Below are 20,533 nucleotides of genomic sequence, written 5' to 3'. Positions count from 1 at the left end.
TAGCTAGAATCACCAGGCTATATATTAGATCCCCAAACTTTAAACTTACAATTGGAATTTGTACCCTTTACCCAGTATCTACCCATTTTCCCCACCCCTCAATTCCTGGTATGCACCACTGTACTCTTTGTTTCTCTGAGTTTGACTTTTCTAAGTTCTACATGTAAGTATATTATATGATATTTATCTTTCTCTTTCTGATTTATTTCACTTAGCATAATGTCCTCAAGTTGTTGAAAATGGCAGGATTTCCTTCTTTCTCATGGCTCAATAATGTTCGATTGTGTGTGTGTGTCCATCACCTCTTTATCCTTTCCTCTTTGGATGGACATTTAGGCTGTTTCCCTATCTTATCTATTGTGAATAATGTTTCAGTGAACATAGGAGTGCAGACATCTATATAAGATCTTGATTTCAATTCTTCTGGATGTATATGCAGAAGTGAAATTGCTGGATCATATGGTAGTTCTACTTTTCATGAAGAACCACCATGCTGTTTTCCAGAGTAGTTGCACCAATTTGCATTTTCTCCAACAGTGCACTAGGGTTCCATTTCTCCACACCCTCACCTATATTTGTTATTTCTTATCTTTTTTATGACAGCTATTCTAGGTGTGAGATGATATCTCATTGTAATTTTGATTTGCATTTTCCCAATGATTAGTGATGTTGAGCACCTTTTCATGTACCCGGCAGGAAGCGGAGGAATCTTAAAGGAAGCACATAAAAACGAAAAAATTCCATGAGATGCAAATGAGAAGAAAATCTGGAAAACTAGAGTTCTAGTCCAGTAGGTCAAATTATAGGATCCTAAAAGCACAGTGCCATTGATGTAAGTTAAAATACACATAAAAGAGTACCACAGTTTTAAATTTATGAATTATGCAAATATGTGCACAGACATGTCAGACTGGACTCTGGAGGAGGGGACAAATGGGACTGGCACTCAGAGATGAGGAGAACACAATTAAAGCAAAATGCGGTTCACATGGACTGATCATGACAATATGGGTTTGTAAGGAGTCCTGCTCTTAAAGAGATAGAACGGGAAAGGTTAGGCCTAAAAGTATGGTGCTTAGAAAGAGAGAAAATAATTTAAAAGGTCACCCATTTGGAAATAACTGTTATTCCCCGTTCCTTCCCTAATTTACTGTCTCACTCTGTCTCCAGAGGAACAAATCAAAAAGGAAATACGATTCTTTGCAATCAGATTCTTTAAAAATAGTAATCCAGTAATATTTCCTCTCAAGGGAATGAAAGTAAAGTACAGGCTGAAGCTGACACCTAATTTCATTTCACTCACAATAAAGTAGCAAGAGACAGCATGATTTATACCTGTATCAGGAAAATGTGAGAAGGAATTTTAGTTAGCAGTATCTACGAAGAAATAGGCCACCAAGGTAGATAGGAAATATCCCACCAAGAACATACTTTCAGTATTTCCCATCACACATAGAATGAAATCATTTACCATCTTGCTCCTACTGACCCTTTCCAGCATCAATTTCCATACCACCCCTAGTAATGGGAGCTTAGCTTCACCTAAATAGACTGATTCATTGTTCCACCAATAGTCCTTGAGGTATCCTGACCACCTGCCTGGGTCACATCCCTTGCTAACGGCTCTTTAGTGGTCTGCTCAATCCTTACCCAACTCTTGTGATCCTCTGTGATCTCTACACAGGTCATCGGTTGATAATTATTTTATTTTAGCATTTTGAAGATATCGTCACTGTCTTCCAGGTCCCGTTGTTTCTGCTTAGAAGTCAACTATACATGTATTGCTTAATATCTTTAATCAGCTTTTTGAAAATTCTCAACTACTAACTCTTCAAACACTGCTTCTGTCCCACTCATCCTCTCCTCTATTCATAGGACTCCTTTCTGTAACTTCTTTGTCTCTTACCTTCATTTCTCTTGTTTTCATATTTTCATCTCTCAGTACTGTATTCTGGATTTTGTCTTCTAATCCACAAAATGCCATCAATTCCTTCTTTACCTATCTATTCTGCTATTAAATCTATCCAGAGTTACTGATTTTAATTGTATATATAGTTCCAGAATTTCCCTTCTTTTATAGTTTATATTTGTCAAAATACTCATTCATATCTTTCACTGTTCAGAGAACACAGAAAGCATCATAATTTTAAAATCTGAGGTTTATAACTTCAGTCTCTAGATCTCCTGTGGGTTTCTGCTGGCTGTAATTTATATTGTTTTGTTCCGTTGTGTGCCTGGTTAGATTTTTTTTCCCTCGAGTGAAATTCACAAATGAAAATAACCATTTTAAAGTGTGCAATTCAGTGACATTTAGTACATTCACAACATCGTGCAATCACTACCTCTATTTAGTTCCAAAATATTTTTATCACCCCAAAGAAAACCCTGTACCCATTAAGCAGTCACTTCTCAATCAATTTAATAACTCAGTCATCTCCCACCCCCAGCAATCACCAATTTGCTTTCTGTCTCTGTTTATATCCTTACATCTCTTGTAGGCAGCATGTAGTTATGTCTTGCTTTGCTTGGGTCCCATTCCCTGTACTGTCATGTGAAAACTTTCTAAGCAGTAAGCAGGGGAAATCATTTGCTTCTCTTATCTCAGGAATTGTTGTCCTTTGTTGCCTGATGTCCACTCTCTTGAAAACCACTGTTATATTTTGTCTGCTTTTCTTTTCTTCTTTCTTTCTCCCTTCCTTCCCCTCCCTCCCTCCCTTCTTTCCTTCCTCCCTCCCTTCCTTCCTTCCTTCCTTCCTTCCTCTCTCTCCTCTCTCTCTCTCTCTCTCTTTCTCTGTTGTTGCTTGAGGTGGGAGGGGAAGGACAATCTCTTTGGTTAGAAGCAGAATTCTGCTACAATTTTAAAATATAATTTATGTGCTTTAGTTAACAGTTAAATCCATTCTATTCAATTTTAATTTGGGGTTGTTTTTTTTGAGGCATGATATCATTTGATCACATTTTTACCAAGACATTTGCCATCCTGAACTCCTTCCCTGGTAGCTTGTATTGTATAAAACATGTCAGTTTCTCCCAAGTTAACCTTCTTTGCCTGTAACCAGCAAGTGCCAGCCTCCATACTGTCTCTTCCCCAGGAGCTGCACAAACAGCATGGGTTTATGACTAGGTGTTCCTAGTCATTAGATACACTCTGATTACAGCTGGCCTTTCTCCTAAAATTGGGATTCACTCCCATCAAACCATAGGCTGACCAAGGAACCCTTGGGCTCTAGGCAAACCTCTTAGATCTCATTGGGGGGTGGGTTGTTTTAAATCCAACATAGTTAACCTTCAAATCTTTAAAAATAATGTCCATTTACAAGAAGATTTTTCTGAGTTATTTTCTCCTCTTTCCTCACTCTTGTTTTTGTTTTTGCCATTAACCTGTCATGCTTCTAAATAATCCAGATACTGTCCATTCCTCAGCCCAAAATATCCTGAGGTAGAGCTTTGTCTGAGAACCACTGACACTGGGATATACATGTGGCTAAGTGCCCCGATGGTCTTGTCAGAGGCAGAACTCTGTGAGTGTCCCTACCTACAGGCTGACTAGATGTCAAGCTGGCTGAACATGCTACAACCAAGCAGCACTGGAACCCAAAGCAGGCTTTCTGGCAAACTCAAACCTCACCCATCAGAAAGCCCCTTCCCTGCAGTTACTGCCCCATCTCTTCCTGCCCTTTCTCAACCAGAGCCCTTAAAAGAACTGTCTGGTACTTGTTTCCATTTCCTGACCCTATTGTATCTGGCTTCTATAATCCCTCCCAGCATTTCCGAATGTCTCTCACCAGCTCCTGCAATCACCCTTCAGATCCTGCTTGCACAGGCGGAGTCTGATGCTATACACTCACATCCTGCTCTCCGCCTGCTTCTCTGCCACACCTCCACTCTCTTTATGTACCCTCCTTTTGTTCCCTCTGTTTGGTTGATGGTCCCAGGAGTTTTGTCTCCATCCCCTTCATTTCTTCCAGGAGAACCCATGGGCTCCTGAAGCTTTGATGATCTCACCCCGATGGAAGGTTGGGGATGAAGAATGAAGACATTGTAGACCAGGGCAGTGTGCCAGACCTTCATTTAGACCCTGAGCAGACTGCTGGGGAGGAGAATTAAATCAGCTGGAGAAGAGTGGGGACACTAAGGACATCCCTGTTGCTTCCAAGTGTGGAACCCTTAACACTGACAAGTCAGTATCATTTGTGGATCCAAGTAGAGGAAATATAAAATATGTAAGGCAAGATGTTCCCATAGACAAATTATACTAACACATGATATTTTGTGCAAGCAGAGAACAGTATATCAACCTGGAACATTGCATAAGGTTTTGTTATCTCAAAGTGCCAAAAGGAATATAATTAATATGTCAAAATTCACCTCCCTGTGGGGAAAAGAACCATGCAGATGCGTCTCTTCCAGTTTGCTGGCCTGGCCTTTGCATGGAGTGAATGGGCCTCATGGAGATTGGGTCAGAGATCAGTGTTCTTTTCCCCTGTGGTGGGGCTAGTTATTCCCTACCCCAGGAAGAAACACTTGGGCAGCTCCTAAGATTTTTGGGGTTACTTATGTGTAATAAAAGGTCTTCTAGTCACTGTAAGTTCAGTAATTAAAGTGTGGCATCCAGCATAATAGAAAACTTTAAACTTCATGTTTGGGCTGGGTTTCCCTCCTCTGCCGTGATACCTTAAGTGGGAAAGGTCCTGATACATTTCTATTTTCTCTCCAACCTCTTTCATGACTTTCACTCCAGCTTTTGCCATTGTTTCTGACCTCACCCAGGGTGAAAGCGAAGGTGAGACAGGAAAGTTCTCACACAACTTGGAATTGCATGATGACAGGAGGACAGCTCTGTCCGTAAAGGAAGCACTTTCTCCCCTGAAGTACTTTTCTGGGTTTTTCAGAGACCCCCCTGGGGATCTCTTTCCAGCTGGTCACTCAAGACACCTTTCTCAGCCTTTTTTGTTGTTGTTATTGTTAATGTACAATTACTTGAACAACATTATGGTTAATAGACTCCCCCTATTATCAAGTCCCCCCCACATACTCCATTACACTCACTGTCCATCAGTGTATAAGATGCTATAGAATCATTACTTGTCTTCTCTGTATATACTGCCTTTCCCATGTACCCTCCCAACCCCCCACTACATTATGTGTACTAATCATAATGCCTCTTTTTCCCCCATTACCCTCCCTTTCCACCCATCTTCCCCAGTCCCTTTACCCTTGGTAACTGTTAGCTCATTCTTGGGTTCTGTAAGTCTGCTGCTGCTTTGTTCCTTCAGTTTTTGCTTTGTTCTTACACTCCACAGATGAATGAAATCATTTGATACTTGTCTTTCTCCACCTGGCTTATTTCACTGAGCATAATACCCTTTAGCTCCATCCATGTTGTTGCAAATGGTAGGATTTGTTTTCTTCTTATGGCTGAATAATATTTCATTGTGTATATTTACCACCTCTTCTTTATCCATTCATCTACTGATGGACACTTAGGTTGCTTCCATTTCTTGGCTATTAAAAATAGTACTGCAATAAACATAGAGGAGCACATGTCTTTTTCACACTGGGCTGCTGCATTCTTAGGGTAAATTCCTAGGAGTGGAATTCCTGAGTCAAATGGTATTTCTATTTTTAATTTTTTTGAGGAACCTCCATACTGCTTTCCACAATGGTTGAACAAGTTTACCTTCCCACCAGCAGTGTAGGAGGGTTCCCCTTTCTCCACATCCTCGCCAACATTTGTTGTTCCTTGTCGTTTGAATTTTGGCTATCCTAACTGGTGTGAGATGATATCTCATTGGGTTTTAATTTGCATTTCTCTGATGAATAGCAATGTGGAGCATCTTTTCATGTGCCTATTGGCCATCTGAATTCTTCTTTGGAAATGTAGGTTTCTGCTCACAAAGCAGATCTCCAGGGCTAGGTGTTCAGCAGCCCCAAGCTTCCACCCCCTCCCTGCTCTGTTTCTCTTCCTCCCACCGGTGAGCTGGGGTTGGGGAAGGGCTTGGGTCCCACGGATTAAGGCTTTCATACATTACCCTGTTTAGTGAGGTCTGTTCTGTTCATGAGGTCTGTATGCAGTCTGTTTCAACCTTCTTTCTTTTTGCTGTTTTAGGATTAGTTGTATTAATTAACTATATTTTTGTACTATTTGTGATTTTGGGAGGAGTTCTCAGTCTCACCTCTCATGCCGCCATGTTGAATCCCCCCCCCCTTTCTCAGCCTTTATGTGTCTGATGGAGCCTGAGAACTTACTCTTCTGTGGGGTTCTGCTCATTAGGCAGCCTTCTTGGTTGGGATATAAACGACCCCACACAAGCTTTCTTGAGTGACCAATATCTGGTCGTTAGGAAATACTTATGCATTCCCTCTGCTCCTATAAACTATAGGAGTACAGGGACCCTGGCTTTCTCCCTCCACAGCATAGGCTAGGACCAGCACACCAGCATCTCTACAAATTCCCTTCTCTTCTCCAGTCGTTTTTTAGCCCTTTAAACCTCTTTTCTAGTCCAGAGGTAGAAGGTGAACTGAAGTGTCACAGAATGAGTTTTTGGAAACCTTTTGTAAGGTTGTCCTTACTCACTTAGGAAAGTCTCCTGAGAATGCAGTACCTATCACTCAGCTTGAAATGAGCTGATTCGGGCTCCATTTTCAAATCTTGCCATGCTTAATTGTACTTGGAGTGAAGAGTTTCCTCATGGCTGCTGTGTTCTAAGCAGGAAGGCAGCAAAAACCCAGGAAACAAAAATGTTGTAAAGGGGAATGGGCAACCTGATCAGTTTAACACATCAGCAAAGGTTTGGCCCTCCCTCAGGCCCAGAAAACCTGCCCCATTGCAGGTTGTGTGAAATTTTGCTCTAGAATAGAAATGAAACATTTGTGTATGCCAGGTGGTTTGTCACAGCAGCCAGTATGGTGTCCTTTGGCCCCTATTCATATCTAGAAAGCAGAATGTGAGAAGAGATGATTCCTCTGGTTTGGCCTGTGTGACCAATTTGTCTGAGGTTGACTCCCCAGATGCTGAAGCTTCTATAACCATTGAAGAACTGAAACCACTCACCCCTTAAGCAGAGAGGAATTTAGTGTGAAGAGCTATTGCAAGATATTGCAAGGGCTGGGTATGATGGGTGCTGCCAGAGGAGAAAAACATATGAGGAAAACTGTAAGGATTGAATTATAAATACAACCAGCATATATGGCAAGTCATATTTGACAAACTCAGAGGAAAGAACTTGAAGGAGCCTCTTGGAGATCATTCCGTCTTCTGTTGGGAATCCCTTTACTGAGTTTCACAGATGAAGAAATGTTAGCAATAATAATAATAGCTACATTTTAAAACATTTCCTTTTAGTGTAAAAGATTTCCTAGATACTTAGAAAACCCTACCTCAGTTATTTATTACTTCACTTATTTCTCAGGACAATCCTGTAAACTAATCACTAACATTTCCTTCATGAGGAAACTGAGACTCCAAGAAGTAAATTCACTTGCCTCAGGTGTCCTGGCCAGGAAGGGAAGCAACACTAAGAGGGCCTGTACTTGACCACTGGTCTGGTGTGATTTCCATTACATCATTACACCACACAGCAGATAAGCTCAATCGGAAATGCTCTCTGAGAACCACATTTAAGATCTGAAAGAGTGGTGTATACTCCTCCACTTTTCAAGTTCAGAGGCTATGAGCAGAGCCATTACTTTGAAAATACCTGTGGTTATAGATTAAAATGCCAAGGATAGAGCATGAAGACCAGGCCACAAAAAGAAAAAAGGAGGTATAAAAGCAGTGTCAGCCACACCCTTGAGAGTCCCAGGAGTCCTCAGAGTCAGTCCATTTCCAGGCCCTGAAAGAAGCAAGCTGACCGGGTAACTGATGTGAGTCCGTGAAGGAAGGCCAATCCCAATGTTAGGAGAAGAATGGGCCCAGGAGAGAAGAGGCCTAGGGACCAGGGAGGCTCAAAAGAGTAAATAGGCTAAGACCAGGGAGGGTAGTTGGCCAGAGGAGCTTAGAAGTCCTGAGTAAAAAGGCAGCCTGGGCTTGATAGATGAGAGCAAACCCTCAGATAAGGGGGGTGAAAAGGCCTAAGAAAAACCTGTCTTTAAGAGAAAAGAGCCCTGGACAAGGAGAAAACCTCTGTGAGGAGAGGGTGGAATGGGGCTGGTTGGGTGTGTGTGTGTGTGTGTGTGTGTGAAGGTCTGAGGAACAGAGCAGGCTGCAAGAGGGGCTGAAGGGAGAATCTGCCCAGTGTTTTCAGGCAGTCTTGGCTAAGAAACCTTTGCCTCTTTTCATCAACATTCCCACCCTGGGCCCTCAGTACTCCCACAGTTGAGCCATCCATCCCACCCCCACGGCCTCATCCAAACGCATCACTGGCATTGCTACCCGATGTGCCACCCCCCACCATTCCAATCTTTCCAGAGAACACCCCCAGCTACATGTAGGACTCCCTGAGCCCTTAGCAAACTCTCCAAACGTATTGCTCTTCCCTCTGTGAACCCACTAGGCTGTGAATGCTCTGAATCATGCCTTATTTGTCTGGGTATTGATTTAGTAGTGCCCTGAACTCAAAGACAGTTGTTCAGATGTTAGCAACAGCAGTTTGTTATCTCTACCAAAACAGAAGCAGGTGGTAGTTAGCTGGTAATAGTCAAAGGCCTGAACCCAGTGGAGTTGAAAATTGTATTCACCTTCTGCCCTCTTGTGGAATGAAAGGCAAAAAACATTATATATTACTACCTTGAAAGAAAGGAATTTTTTTTCCTATCACCTCTTCTTCCTCTAAATATAGTTATATTTTTAAAAAATTTTATTAAGGTGTTGATATACACTCTTATGAAGGTTTCACATGAAAAAACAATGTGGTTACTACATTTACCCATATTATCAAGTCCCTACCTATACCCCATTGCAGTCACTGTCCATCAGTGTAGTAAGATGCCACAGTCACTATTTGCCGTCTCTGTGCTACACTGTTTTCTTTGTGACCCCTCACACCATGTGTATTAAACATAATACCCCTCAATCACCATCTCCCTCCCTCCCGACACGCTCTCCCCTACCCCTCCCCTTTGGTAACCACTAGTCCCTTCTTGGAATGTGAGTCTGCCGCTGTTTTGTTCCTTCAGTTTTGCTGCGTTGTTATACTCCACAAATGAGGGAAATCATTTGGCATTTGTCTTTCTCCACCTGGCTTATTTCACTGAGCATAATATCCTCTAGCTCCATCCATGTTGTTGCAAATAATAGGATTTGTTTCTTTCTTATGGCTGAATAGTATTCCATTGTATATATGTACCAACTCTTCTTTATTCATTCATCTACTGATGGACACTTAGGTTGCTTCCATATCTTGGCTATTGTAAAAAGTGCTGCGATAAACATAGGGGTGCATATGTCTTTTTGAATCTGAGAACTTGTAGATTCCAAGGAGTGGGATTCCCAGGTCAAATAGTATTTCTATTTTTAGTTTTTTGAGGAAACTCCATATTGTTTTCCACAATGGTTGAACTAGCTTACATTCCCACCAGAAGTACAGGAGGGTTCCCCTTTCTCTGCATTCTTGCCAGCATTTGTTGTTTTTAATCTTTACGATGCTGGCCACTCGTGTGAGGTGATATCTCATTGTGGTTTTAATTGCATTTCCCTGATGATTAGTGATGTGGAGCATCCTCTCATGTGTCTGTTGGCCATCTGAATTTGGCTTGAGTCATTTAACCTACCACCATCACCTTAAACGCATCCCCTTCTGCACTTCTGGGATGTCTTGCTATTTGTGTCAGCAGGTACCTCATCAAAAATCTTATCTGTGAAAGCCTCTTGTTGAAGCAAGAATTTCAAATTTATTGTCATTGCAGGTTAATTAAGAAGCAAGTTTTTCCCCTAAACCCAGGTCTGGTGTAGACTGTGTGAACCAGCCTTTTCTCTCATCACTTCAGACTCCAGCATTAACACACTTTTGTTTTGTTTTTTTTGGTCATATCAAAAGGGTTTTTTTCTTGTTTATTAACTAGCAAGTGGTAAATAAGCATCTCTGTCCTCTCCCTAATTTCCCACTCCCCACTATTTTCCAACCACCCTAGGAAAACTGGGTGGAGGAGGAAGCCAATATGTGGAGCTGTGGTCTTGTAGTTCATTTGGCGCAATTTATTTTTCATTTACTTAAGATGATGTGAAGAAACATGTACATATGCATTGGTGCCAAAATATGTGTGTGGGCGGGTTCTCCCCTTTGTAAGGGCCATTGGGTTCTCTTGTGAAAGCATGGGGTGGAAGAGGTAAACCTGTTCAAAAAGGTTCCTTGAAGCATAGCCCTCAGTAGTTCAGATGGCTTTAGAGGAAAGCTGTACTGGGTAGCAAGCACAGGATTCTCTCCTCTGTGGCCTTGGGCAAGTCATGGAACCTTTTGGTTTTATCTCCTATAAAATGGAAACAACCTTACTAAGTTACTGAAAGATACGTGAAAGATCTGAGCAGCAGTACTTTGAGAAATAATGCTGCGGATGCTAAGCAGCGGGGTTCCCACCCGTCGGGTACCCCCTTCCTGTCGCTGGGGAGCGGCCACCCAGAAAACCTAAGGCGAGGCGGCTGGTCTCCGTGGCAACCGCTCTCTCACACCGCGTCCCGCCCCACCCCCACCTCTCCCCCAACCCCGCCCCACCCCCAACCCCGGCCGCGAGGACCGGAAGCAGCTTCCAGCCGGTCGCTTCCCAGGCTTCTCCCGGATAACGCGAGTCGTCGGTCCTTGCACGGAGGTGAGAGCCCAGGCCTCTGCGCCACTAGGCCGCGGTAAGAAGCGTCCGTCTTGTGGCGGGTGGAAGTGGGTGGCCGCGGACAGCAGGTAGGCCTTGCAGTAGCTCCCCCACTCCCTTGCCTCTGCGCCCGCGAGCACCCCCTCTTCAGACCGTCCCCTACACCCGCTGCCCAGGGCTTCCCCGCGGGCCCCACTTCGGCGGCTCACCCCCTAGCCTCTCAGCACGCGTCCGCACACCCCCGACCCCGCGCACCCGCGTGGGGCCTACCCCCTCAGGTGACCCCACTCCGGTCCCCTGGCCCGGCGCGCGCTCCCTGCCCTTGCCGCTCACCTTCCTCATCGCCACGTGCGTCTTGCAGTCTCGCAGAGTTTGGTCCCCGCGGGAGAGGGGCGCTGCGTGGGGTGGGGTGGCGGGGGCCAGGTGAGAGAGGTGGCTGGGGGCGTCGCACACCGACCTTCCCCGAGCCGGCCCGCTAAAAGAGGGATTTTGAACTGGGCGCCAGACCTCTCTGGAAAGACTCAGGATTCAGGACTCTGAGCGAAGCCTCTCCTGCAGGGACCCGGTTTGTTACAGGCCCTCTTGTGGCGTTGGGGGTTTGGTGACCCCGTTTCTTGTGCTGGTCTGAGAGCCATTGCTGGAGACGGCATGGATTCGGCTCCTGCTGCAACGTGCGTTCCCGCGGCACTCTCCTGTAAAGTCCAGAGGCAGCTTTAGCTTAGTTTCCCTTGAGGTCATACCCGAGACCCTTCCCGCGCTCAAGTCTCGCCCCCAGACTCTGTTCTGGCCCGTGATCACCGGCGTCTGCTGCTCTCTTTCTGCTCTTGGGAGCCCTACCCCTTGACCAGGCAGCACCGCGTGGATAAGGGTGGACGGCCTAGATTCAGACCCCAGCCCTGACGCTTTGCCCAAGGTCATGATGCCTGAGGTTGATTTGGCAGGTTTCTCATCTGCAACACAGGGATGAAAATAACCTATTTGTACAGGGCTTTTGTGATAATTTATATTTATTAAATTTCCTGTTATTTGCAGTGTAACACATCACTGTATAAAGCTGTATAATTAATTTGGTAACATTGTTGCCTTTCCTCTGCTAATAAGTTTTATGAAGCCACAGGCTTTGTTCAGGTCACCTCTGCGTCTTCATTGTCTAGTCTAGCGCTTGGTTCTTAAGTGGGGAATTAAAAGGTAGGCTGCATAAAGAGGCCATATAAGGGCACATATAAGATTTTTTAATTAGTCACCAGTTACTAGTGGTACATATAATAAAATGGTACCTAGAAAAGTGTCTCCCACCCTCTTCCTGCTAACAGTCCCTCATTAATTATGATATTGCTGGTGGCATTATGAATTAATAGTCTTCTGAAATTTATTTGGTAACACTTAGCAAGACATTTATCACTCTTCTTTGACCCTAATAAGCCAAATCCTCCGGACACCCTTGAAAAAGATAATTTTAAAGGACAAAAATAGTACATTCCTGAAAATGTGCTTCCCAGCATTATTTATAATAGTAAAATTAGAAACAACTGAAATATTTTATAATAGATAAATAGTATATATAGATGTTATGGATGCGAAGTAGAAGTGAATATGAAAAAAATGGGATAATCTAAGATGGATATGTGATTACTTTCTCCTTTCAATGGTTCCTTTAATGTCCAAACAATACTGTTTTAAAAATCAGTAAATGTTGGAAGAAATTGACACAAAAGTACTTCTCTCATAAGACTATTTTTCAGCACTCTTTGCAGTAGGCTAGAAAAAAATTACCAGCTTTTTTTTTTTTTTTGAGAGGGCATCTCTCATATTTATTGATCAAATGGTTGTTAACAACAATAAAATTCTGTATAGGGGACTCAATGCACAATCATTAATCCACCCCAAGCCTAATTCTCATCAGTCTCCGATCTTCTGAAGCATAACAAACAAGTTCTTACATGGTGAGCAAATTCTTACATAGTGAATAAGTTCTTACATGGTGAACAGTACAAGGGCAGTCATCACAGAAACTTTCAGTTTTGATCACGCATTATGAACTATAAACAATCAAAAAATTACCAGCTTTTTGAGCCTGTCGCAGAGTCATAACTTTTCTCAGGCTTCCCTATTTCTATTCTCCTATGCAATCCTAGATGATCTCTTATTGTGATATTTAGTCAGCTTCATGGGCATGATTTTCAGAATAAATTGGGTATTACTCAAGCATATGAATTACTGGGTCTTAGCTGATTCTTTTAAAGAAGGAAGTATTTGAAAACATGGTTTAAGATTGAGCGCAGTACTTTCTGTGCAGTCCTAAGTATCTTAGCTGTATTGTTCAAGAAACATTTGTCTTTATCTTATTTACACTTGTTTCTTTAATCATATTTAAGGAGTGTCCATAAGGAGAACTTTACCTCCTTGAAGATTAAAGTGTAGTGGTTCTGAGCTTTTCTCGGTCCAAATGTCTGCAAAACTGAGAGCATCAACACTCCTTCCACAAACTTCTAAGGAGCCTGACAGCTTCCTGGTAGTGAAGGTGGACGGTGATGATGAGCAGGCCTGTGATCTGGACTATAGCCCAGAGACCTTCCGTCAGCGGTTCAGGCAGTTTGGCTACCAGGAGTCCCCTGGGCCCCGAGAGGCTCTGACCCGGCTCCGGGAGCTTTGCCATCAGTGGCTGAGGCCAGAGATGCACACCAAGCAAAAGATTCTGGAGCTGCTGGTGCTGGAGCAGTTCCTGACCATCTTACCAGAGGAGCTGCAGGCCTGGGTGCGAGATCACCAACCAGAGAATGGAGAGGAAGCCGTGTCTGTGCTAGAGGAGCTGGAGAAAGAGCTTGATGAGCCAACTGAGCAGGTAAATAAGGCATCTGTGGAGATGAGTCAGGAGCTCTGGGCATCACTGGGGTTAGAGTTCTCAAATTGTACTCCCACTCATCACAGCTCCATATGTGGTATGGTGAGTGTGCTCCTGGCTGTGCCAGAAAGTAGAATGTGGCTCTGCTTTTTACCTCTCTTTTGCTGTGTTCCAAGATATTTTCTACATACTTTCTTCTCTGTTATTTTATCCCAGAGCCCCAACCTGATTGCCTTCTTCAGCCTCAGTTAATGCCTAGTTGTTTCCAGGTCTTTTTTGGACAAAATGAGGACACGCTTGCTGAGAAACTAGTGCCTTGTGAAATCAGTCAGCAGATACCACGTAGTCGGCACAAGCCTGCAAAGCAGCAGCTGCAGTCGGCATCACGGGAGCTTCACTCCTTCAAACGGAATGGTGAGGGGCAGAACAGACTCTTCATTAGACCTTCATTAGAATTTTCAAACCTTTTTTTAAGCAGCATGACCCTTTCTCAAATGAAATTTTATGTGGAGTTCCAGTATACAAAACAGATGAAAATATAGCTACTCTAACTGATAGAGGAGAAAACAGTGTCAGTCCACAGGGCTCTAACTTTGCCCTGTTCCCACCTCTTTTACCTTCAGGCAGCCTGGGAGGCCCATCTGAGAGACCCACAGGTCACAGTCTAAGGACCACTGGTCTACATCATTATTTCTGTATAACTTCTAGCTCAGTTGCTGGTGGGATCTAGTCTCAATCACCATGTTGCTGCTAAGATGATTTTGCTCTCTCATGGTGCTGTGAAATTGTTTCTCTATTCCCTCACATCCTAAATTGGCCTCTGTTGCTCTTTGTATCACTTTTTACATAAATGCTCTAAAATGGCTGGCATAGCAGTCTGTTCTTCCATTGCAGATACCAAAAGAAATAAGTACTATGGGAAAAAAGCAAAGCAGAATAAGGGGAATAGATGAGGTGAGGACAGCGTCTTATTAAATAGAGTGGTAGAGAAGACCTTTCTGATGAAGTAACATTTAAGCGAGGACCCTCCTTATAGCTGATCATGCTGGATAAAATGGGAGCCAGAGATGATGAGGGAAACTCCAGGTGGGAGGATCTCCTCCTCTTCGCCAGCTACTTCTATATTCCAGGGGTGGTTGATCAGCTAAATTGGGTTAGGGTTTTTCTAAGGGAATTTTGATAAACTACAGGAAAAGCAAAAAATAAAAATTTAGAGAGAGAGATTTAGAAAATATTTCTTACTCTTAGTTGACAAGTTACTGCTCCCAAGAGGCTTGTGCTGGGCACTTAACACCTCTCTAGTCTACTAACTGTCTTGGCTTAACTAGGAGAAAATTGAAAGTCTTTTCACACTCCATCAGGACAGAGAAACAAACTGTCCCAGCCCCAGGGGCTTTGTGTGGTGGTGACTACAGAATGGTCAGCCTCAAGCCATGTCTTGGACTCCCAATGTTAGCAAGAACCACATCCTACTTGTGAATGTATTCAGAGGCCTTTCCCAAAATTTTCTAAAGATGCACTGAAATTTGACTCTGAAAGCAGAACACCCAGGATCTTGCAATACAAGGCAGACAGAACCAGAATCTGACTTAGAACCATTTCTTAAGGCTGCTACATGATTTCTGTGGTACCAGGTCATGTCTTATCAAAGCTTCTGCAGATGACTTTGGTCTCTATACTATCAAGGGCTAACTGTGGCCAGGATTTTTTATGGTAGTGATTAGACACTGAGGTCACTGTCGAGTTTAAGCTATGAAAAATTAATTTGGGACTGAAACCTTACCATTAGTAAAATGTTTTCTCTGTAACCAGGAATATGCCATTTCACTAGTACTAGAAAATAATGTAAGGAGTAGAGGTTTTTGCAGATGGGTACTCTGTACTATCCTTGATTTTTTGAGGTATCAATTATCCTTAACTAGTCCATAATTTCTTTTTCTAACTTGTATTTCTGTATTCCTTTTTGACACATTGGTTTCTTCATCTCCTTCCTTCGCTTAATTATTGACTCATTTATCAGTATCAAACTTTTGTTTATTGGTACTCTGTACTAAATTTTGCTGTCCATTAACACATGTGATTCCTTTTCTTTAGTTGCTCCTTTGCTTCTCCAATAATTTATCATCTTTAAGACCTTTTCTTTTCTTCCAGACTTTCCTCAGTCTCTGATATATGTTTTTAACTCTATTTACCATTCTACTTTTTGAATACAGCTTTTCATCTTTATTATTGACTGTCCCTTCAGTTATAAACCTTTTTATTTGGCCTTATGATCTCAATGTTTTCTGACTTACATCTCCATCCTCCACATTGTAATGCAATCTTACAGATGTACTAGCTAATAAATAGTCTGCATATATTTAATTTGGATCATCCTATTTGCCTTTTTTCTTTCTGAACAAAGAACTGGTAATATGCTTTTCTGTGTATTATTTCAGGTAAAGACACCAGAACTATAAAAGTGAAATCAGCTTCAAGGCAAAAGACTTCTCCAGGCATAGAACCACATTATGATGTTTCTAACACCCTTCGTATGAATGCTTCCCAGAGATTCGCATACAGGAGAACCTGTGGACAAAATGGCAGGTTTGAAAGAAGACAGGAAAACCCTTCTCGAAAGAAACAACACAAGTGTAATGAATGTGGCAGAACCTTTAGTCAAAGCTCAGCCCTTATCCTACATCAGAGAGTCCATAGTGGAGAGAAACCTTATGCATGTGATGTCTGTGCAAAGTCTTTCACCCGAAGCACAAACCTGATTCAGCATCAAAGAATCCACACTGGAGAAAAACCCTACAAGTGTCATGAATGTGGGAAAGCCTTTAGTCAGAACTCAAATCTTTTCAGACATAGGAAAAGTCACACTCAAGAAAAAGTCCATTCAACATTATAAGGGTATCGATGCATTTGCTCAGAGCTTTTTCAACAGGGAGGAAGACACAAGGCACAAACACTCCATTAGTATAAATCAGTGGTTTCAGTAGGCACCAGTTTCCTTTCAAAGGTCAAAAAAGCCACAGGAGAGAATGTAAAATATCTTCTGTCAGCATTGTTTGCTTTTCTGCTTATAAAAACAGTGTCAATTCAGATGTTTGAGATCCTAAAGTTTAATTCAGATTTCTATTCCTAAAGCAGTCTTGAAAAGACATGCTCAGACAAGTTCTACTATTTCTGTTAACAGAAGTAATGAGCTAGTTTATTCCTTTTTAGACAAGTACATTTTCCCTGTTGAGAAAGAATGTGTGAGTTAGTATAAGAAAGGATATTCTCCATTTCATAACTTGAGCATTAGAGTTCTCAAACCAAAGATTAAAAGAGTTTAACTTTCCATTTGTTTTTTTGTTACCTGATTCAAAATAGAATAGGATTGAGGAGACCCCAAAGAATATATGCCTCAATACCTAGGCTGAAAGGTCCAGGATCAGTGTTAGGAGGCAGTGAGTGAAGGGGCTTAATCTCTTGCAAAAACTCACAAGAATCTACATACTGTATAAGAAAAAAATGATCTCCTTTACAATGTAATTTGAAAACAGTGAAAATTAATATGGCTGGACATGGAGTGGCACAGACATAAGGAATGTTCTGATAATAAATAGGGCTATCTGTGGGTGCCCATACAAAGTTGATGGTCATCTTGACATAAAAAAGAGAGATGAAGACTGTCCAAACAAAACTGATGGAGCATGCATATTGGCAAGTGTGGCATATAGTGGAGAAGTGTATTACAGCTTACCTGGAAAAGGACAACTATCTGACCTAAATCAGCTGTGAACATGTTTCAGATATCATAAAGCAACCTTTACAGGGTCTTATGCAGTCTTAGTAAGATGAGTTTCTAGACAAGCTGTTAGTATGTAAGACCCTGGATATATATATATATATATATATATATATATATATATATATATATATATATATTGGTATCATTAATGTACAATTACGTGAGCACCATTATGGTTACTAGACTCCCCGTATTATCAAGTCCCTACCATATGCCCCATTACAGTCACTGTCTATCAGCATAGTAAGATGCTATAGAATCACTACTTGTCTTCTCTGTGTTATAGTGCCTTCCTGTGTCCCCTCCCTGCATATTATGTGTGCTAATCGTAATGCCCCTTTTTCCTTCTTATCCCTCCCTTCCCACCTATCCTCCCCAGTATCTTTCCCTTTGGTAACTGTTAGTCCATTTTGGGTTCTGTGAGTCTCCTTTTTTGATCCTTCAGATTTTGCTTTGTTCTTATACTCCATAGGTGAGTGAAATCATTTGATACTTGTCTTTCTCTGCCTGGCTTATTTCACTTAGCATAATACCCTCTAGCTCCATCCATGTTGTTGCAAGTGGTGGGATTTGTTTTCTTATGGCTGAATAATACTCCATTGTGTATATGTACCACATCTTCTTTATCCATTCATCTCCTGATGAACACTTAGGTTGCTTCCATTTCTTGGCTATTGTAAATAGTGCTGCGATAAACATAAGGGTGCATATGTCTTTTTCAAACTGGGCTCCTGCATTTTTAGGGTAAATTCCTAGGAGTGGAATTCCTGGGTCAAATGGCATTTCTATTTTTAGTTTTTTGAGGAACCTCCATACTGCTTTCCACAATGGTTGAACTAGTTTACATCCCACCAGCAGTGTAGGAGGGTTCCCCTTTCTCAACATCCTAACCAACATTTGTTGTTGTTTGTCTTTTGGATGTTGGCCATCCTAACTGGCATGAGGTGGTTTCTCATTGTGGTTTTAATTTGCATTTCTCTGATGATTAGCGATGTGGAGCATCTTTTCATGTGTCTGTTGGCCATCTGAATTTCTTCTTTGGAGAAGTGTCTGTTCAGCTCCTCTACCCATTTTTTTAATTGGCTTATTTTTGTTTGTTGAGGTGCATGAGCTCTTTATATAATTTGGATGTCAACCTTTTATCGGATCTGTCATTTATGAACATATTCTCCCACACTGTAAAATGTCTTTTTGTTCTACTGATGGTGTCCTTTGCTGTACAGAAGCTTTTTAGCTTGATATAGTCCCACATGTTCATTTTTGCTTTTGTTTCCCTTGCCCGGGAAGATATGTTCATGAAGAAGTTGCTCATGTTTATGTCCAAGAGATTTTTGCCTATGTTCTTTTCTAAGAGTTTTATAGTTTCATGACTTATATTCAGGTCTTTGATCCATTTTGAGTTTACTTTTGTGTATGGGGTTAGACAATAATCCATTTTCATTCTCTTATATGTAGCTGTCCAGTTTTGCCAACACCAGCTGTTGAAGAGGCTGTCATTTCCCCCATTGTATATCCATGGCTCTTTTATTGTATATTAATTGACCATATATGGTTGAGTTTATATCTGGGCTCTTTAGTCTGTTCCATTGGTCTGTGGATCTTTTCTTGTGCCAGTACCAAATTGTCTTGATTCCTGTGGCTTTGTAGTAGAGCTTGAAGTCAGGGAGCATAAATTCCCCCTGTTTTATTCTTCCTTTTCACAATTGCTTTGGCTATTCGGGGTCTTTTGTGGTTCCATATGAATTTTAGAACTATTTGCTCTAGTTGGTTGAAGAATGCTGTTGGTATTTTGATAGGGATTGCATTGAATCTGTAGATTGCTTTAGGCAGGATGGCCATTTTGACAATATTAATTCTTCCTATCCATGAGCATGGAATGTGTTTCCATTTATTGGTATCTTCTTTAATTTCTCTCATGAGTGTCTTGTAGTTTTCAGAGTATAGGTCTTTCACTTCATTGGTCAGGTTTATTCCTGGGTATTTTATTCTTTCTGATGCAATTGTGAATGTAATTGTTTTCCTGATTTCTCTTTCTGTTAGTTTATCATTAGTGTGTAGGAATGCAACAGATTTCTGTGTATTAATTTTGTATCCCGCAACTTTGCTGAATTCAGATATTAGACCTAGTAGTTTTGGAGTGGATTCTTTAGGGTTTTTATGTACAATATCATGTCATCTGCAAACAGGAACATTTTGACTTCTTCCTTGCCAATCTGGATGCCTTTTATTTCGTTGTGTTGTCTGATTGCCATGGCTACGACCTCCATAACCATGTTGAATAAAAGTGGGAAGAGTGGGCATCCTTGTCTTGTTCCCAATCTTAAAGGAAAGGCTTTCAGCTTCTTGCTGTTAAGTGCAGTGCTGGCTGTGGGTTTGTCATATATGGCCTTAATTATGTTGAGGTACTTGCCTTCAATACCCATTTTGTTGAGAGTTTTTTTATCATGGATGGATGTTGAATTTTGTCAAATGCTTTTTCAGCATCTCTGGAGATGATCATGTGGCTTTGGTCCTTTTTTGTTGATGTGGTGGATGGTGTTGATGGATTTTCGAATGTTGTACCATCCTTGCATCCCTGTAATAAATCCTACTTGATCATGATAGATGATCTTTTTTATGTATTTTTGAATTCAGTTTGCTAATATTTTGTTGAGTATTTTTTAATCTATGTTCATCAGGGATATTGGTCTATAATTTTCTTTTTTTGTGGTGTCTTTGCCTGGTTTTGGTGTTAGAGTGATTTTGGCCTTATAGAATGAGTTTGGGAGTATTCCCTCCTCTTCTATGTTTTGGAAAACTTTAAGGAGGATGGGTATTAGGTCTTCACTAAATGCTTGATAAAATTCAGCAGTGAAACCATCCCGTACAGGAGTTTTCTTTTTAGATAGTTTTTGATTACCAATTTAATTTACTTGCTGGTAATTGGTCTATTCAGATTTTCTGTTTCTTCCTGGGTCAGCCTTGGAAGGTTGTATTTTTCTAGAAAGTTGTCCATTTCTTCTAGGTTATCCAGTTAGCATATAATTTTTCAGTGTTCTCTAATAATTCTTTGTATTTCTGTGGTGTCCAGAGTGATTTTTCCTTTCTCATTTCTGATTCTGTTTATGTGTGTAGACTCTCTTTTTTTCTTGATAAGTCTGGCTAGGGGTTTATCTATTTTATTTTCTCGA

The 20,533-nt window shown here is 41.6% G+C and overlaps 1 protein-coding gene and 1 long non-coding RNA gene across 3 annotated transcripts in view; one reads left to right on the top strand and one right to left on the bottom strand.

The window, feature by feature from the left end:
* LOC118935357 (uncharacterized) overlaps positions 1-13,572 on the bottom strand; it is a 33,600-nt gene extending 20,028 nt beyond the window's left edge. The window contains exons 1-2 of the long non-coding RNA XR_008998321.1: positions 13,476-13,572; positions 11,074-11,432 (exon numbers count right to left, since the gene is read on the bottom strand). This is a non-coding gene — a long non-coding RNA (uncharacterized LOC118935357). The remainder of the gene's footprint in view (positions 1-11,073; positions 11,433-13,475) is intronic.
* ZNF396 (zinc finger protein 396) lies at positions 10,639-19,202 on the top strand. Of its 2 annotated transcripts, none has more exons than XM_057504116.1 (4): positions 10,639-10,743; positions 13,116-13,582; positions 13,852-13,996; positions 16,021-19,202. In XM_057504116.1, the coding sequence occupies exons 2-4, from the start codon at positions 13,187-13,189 to the stop codon at positions 16,473-16,475; spliced, it is 996 nt and encodes a 331-aa protein (XP_057360099.1). In that variant the 5' UTR covers positions 10,639-10,743; positions 13,116-13,186; the 3' UTR covers positions 16,476-19,202. The 2 variants fall into 2 exon arrangements, with proteins under 2 accessions (XP_057360099.1, XP_036787455.2); XM_036931560.2 differs by having other exon boundaries at positions 10,691-10,829.
* The last annotated feature ends 1,331 nt before the right edge of the window (positions 19,203-20,533 follow it).

The sequence above is a fragment of the Manis pentadactyla genome, chromosome 6 (genome assembly GCF_030020395.1).
Source record: "Manis pentadactyla isolate mManPen7 chromosome 6, mManPen7.hap1, whole genome shotgun sequence".
Lineage (NCBI taxonomy): Eukaryota > Metazoa > Chordata > Mammalia > Pholidota > Manidae > Manis > Manis pentadactyla.
Note: the sequence above shows the minus strand (reverse complement) of the source record. Positions and strands in the feature narration are given on the sequence as shown.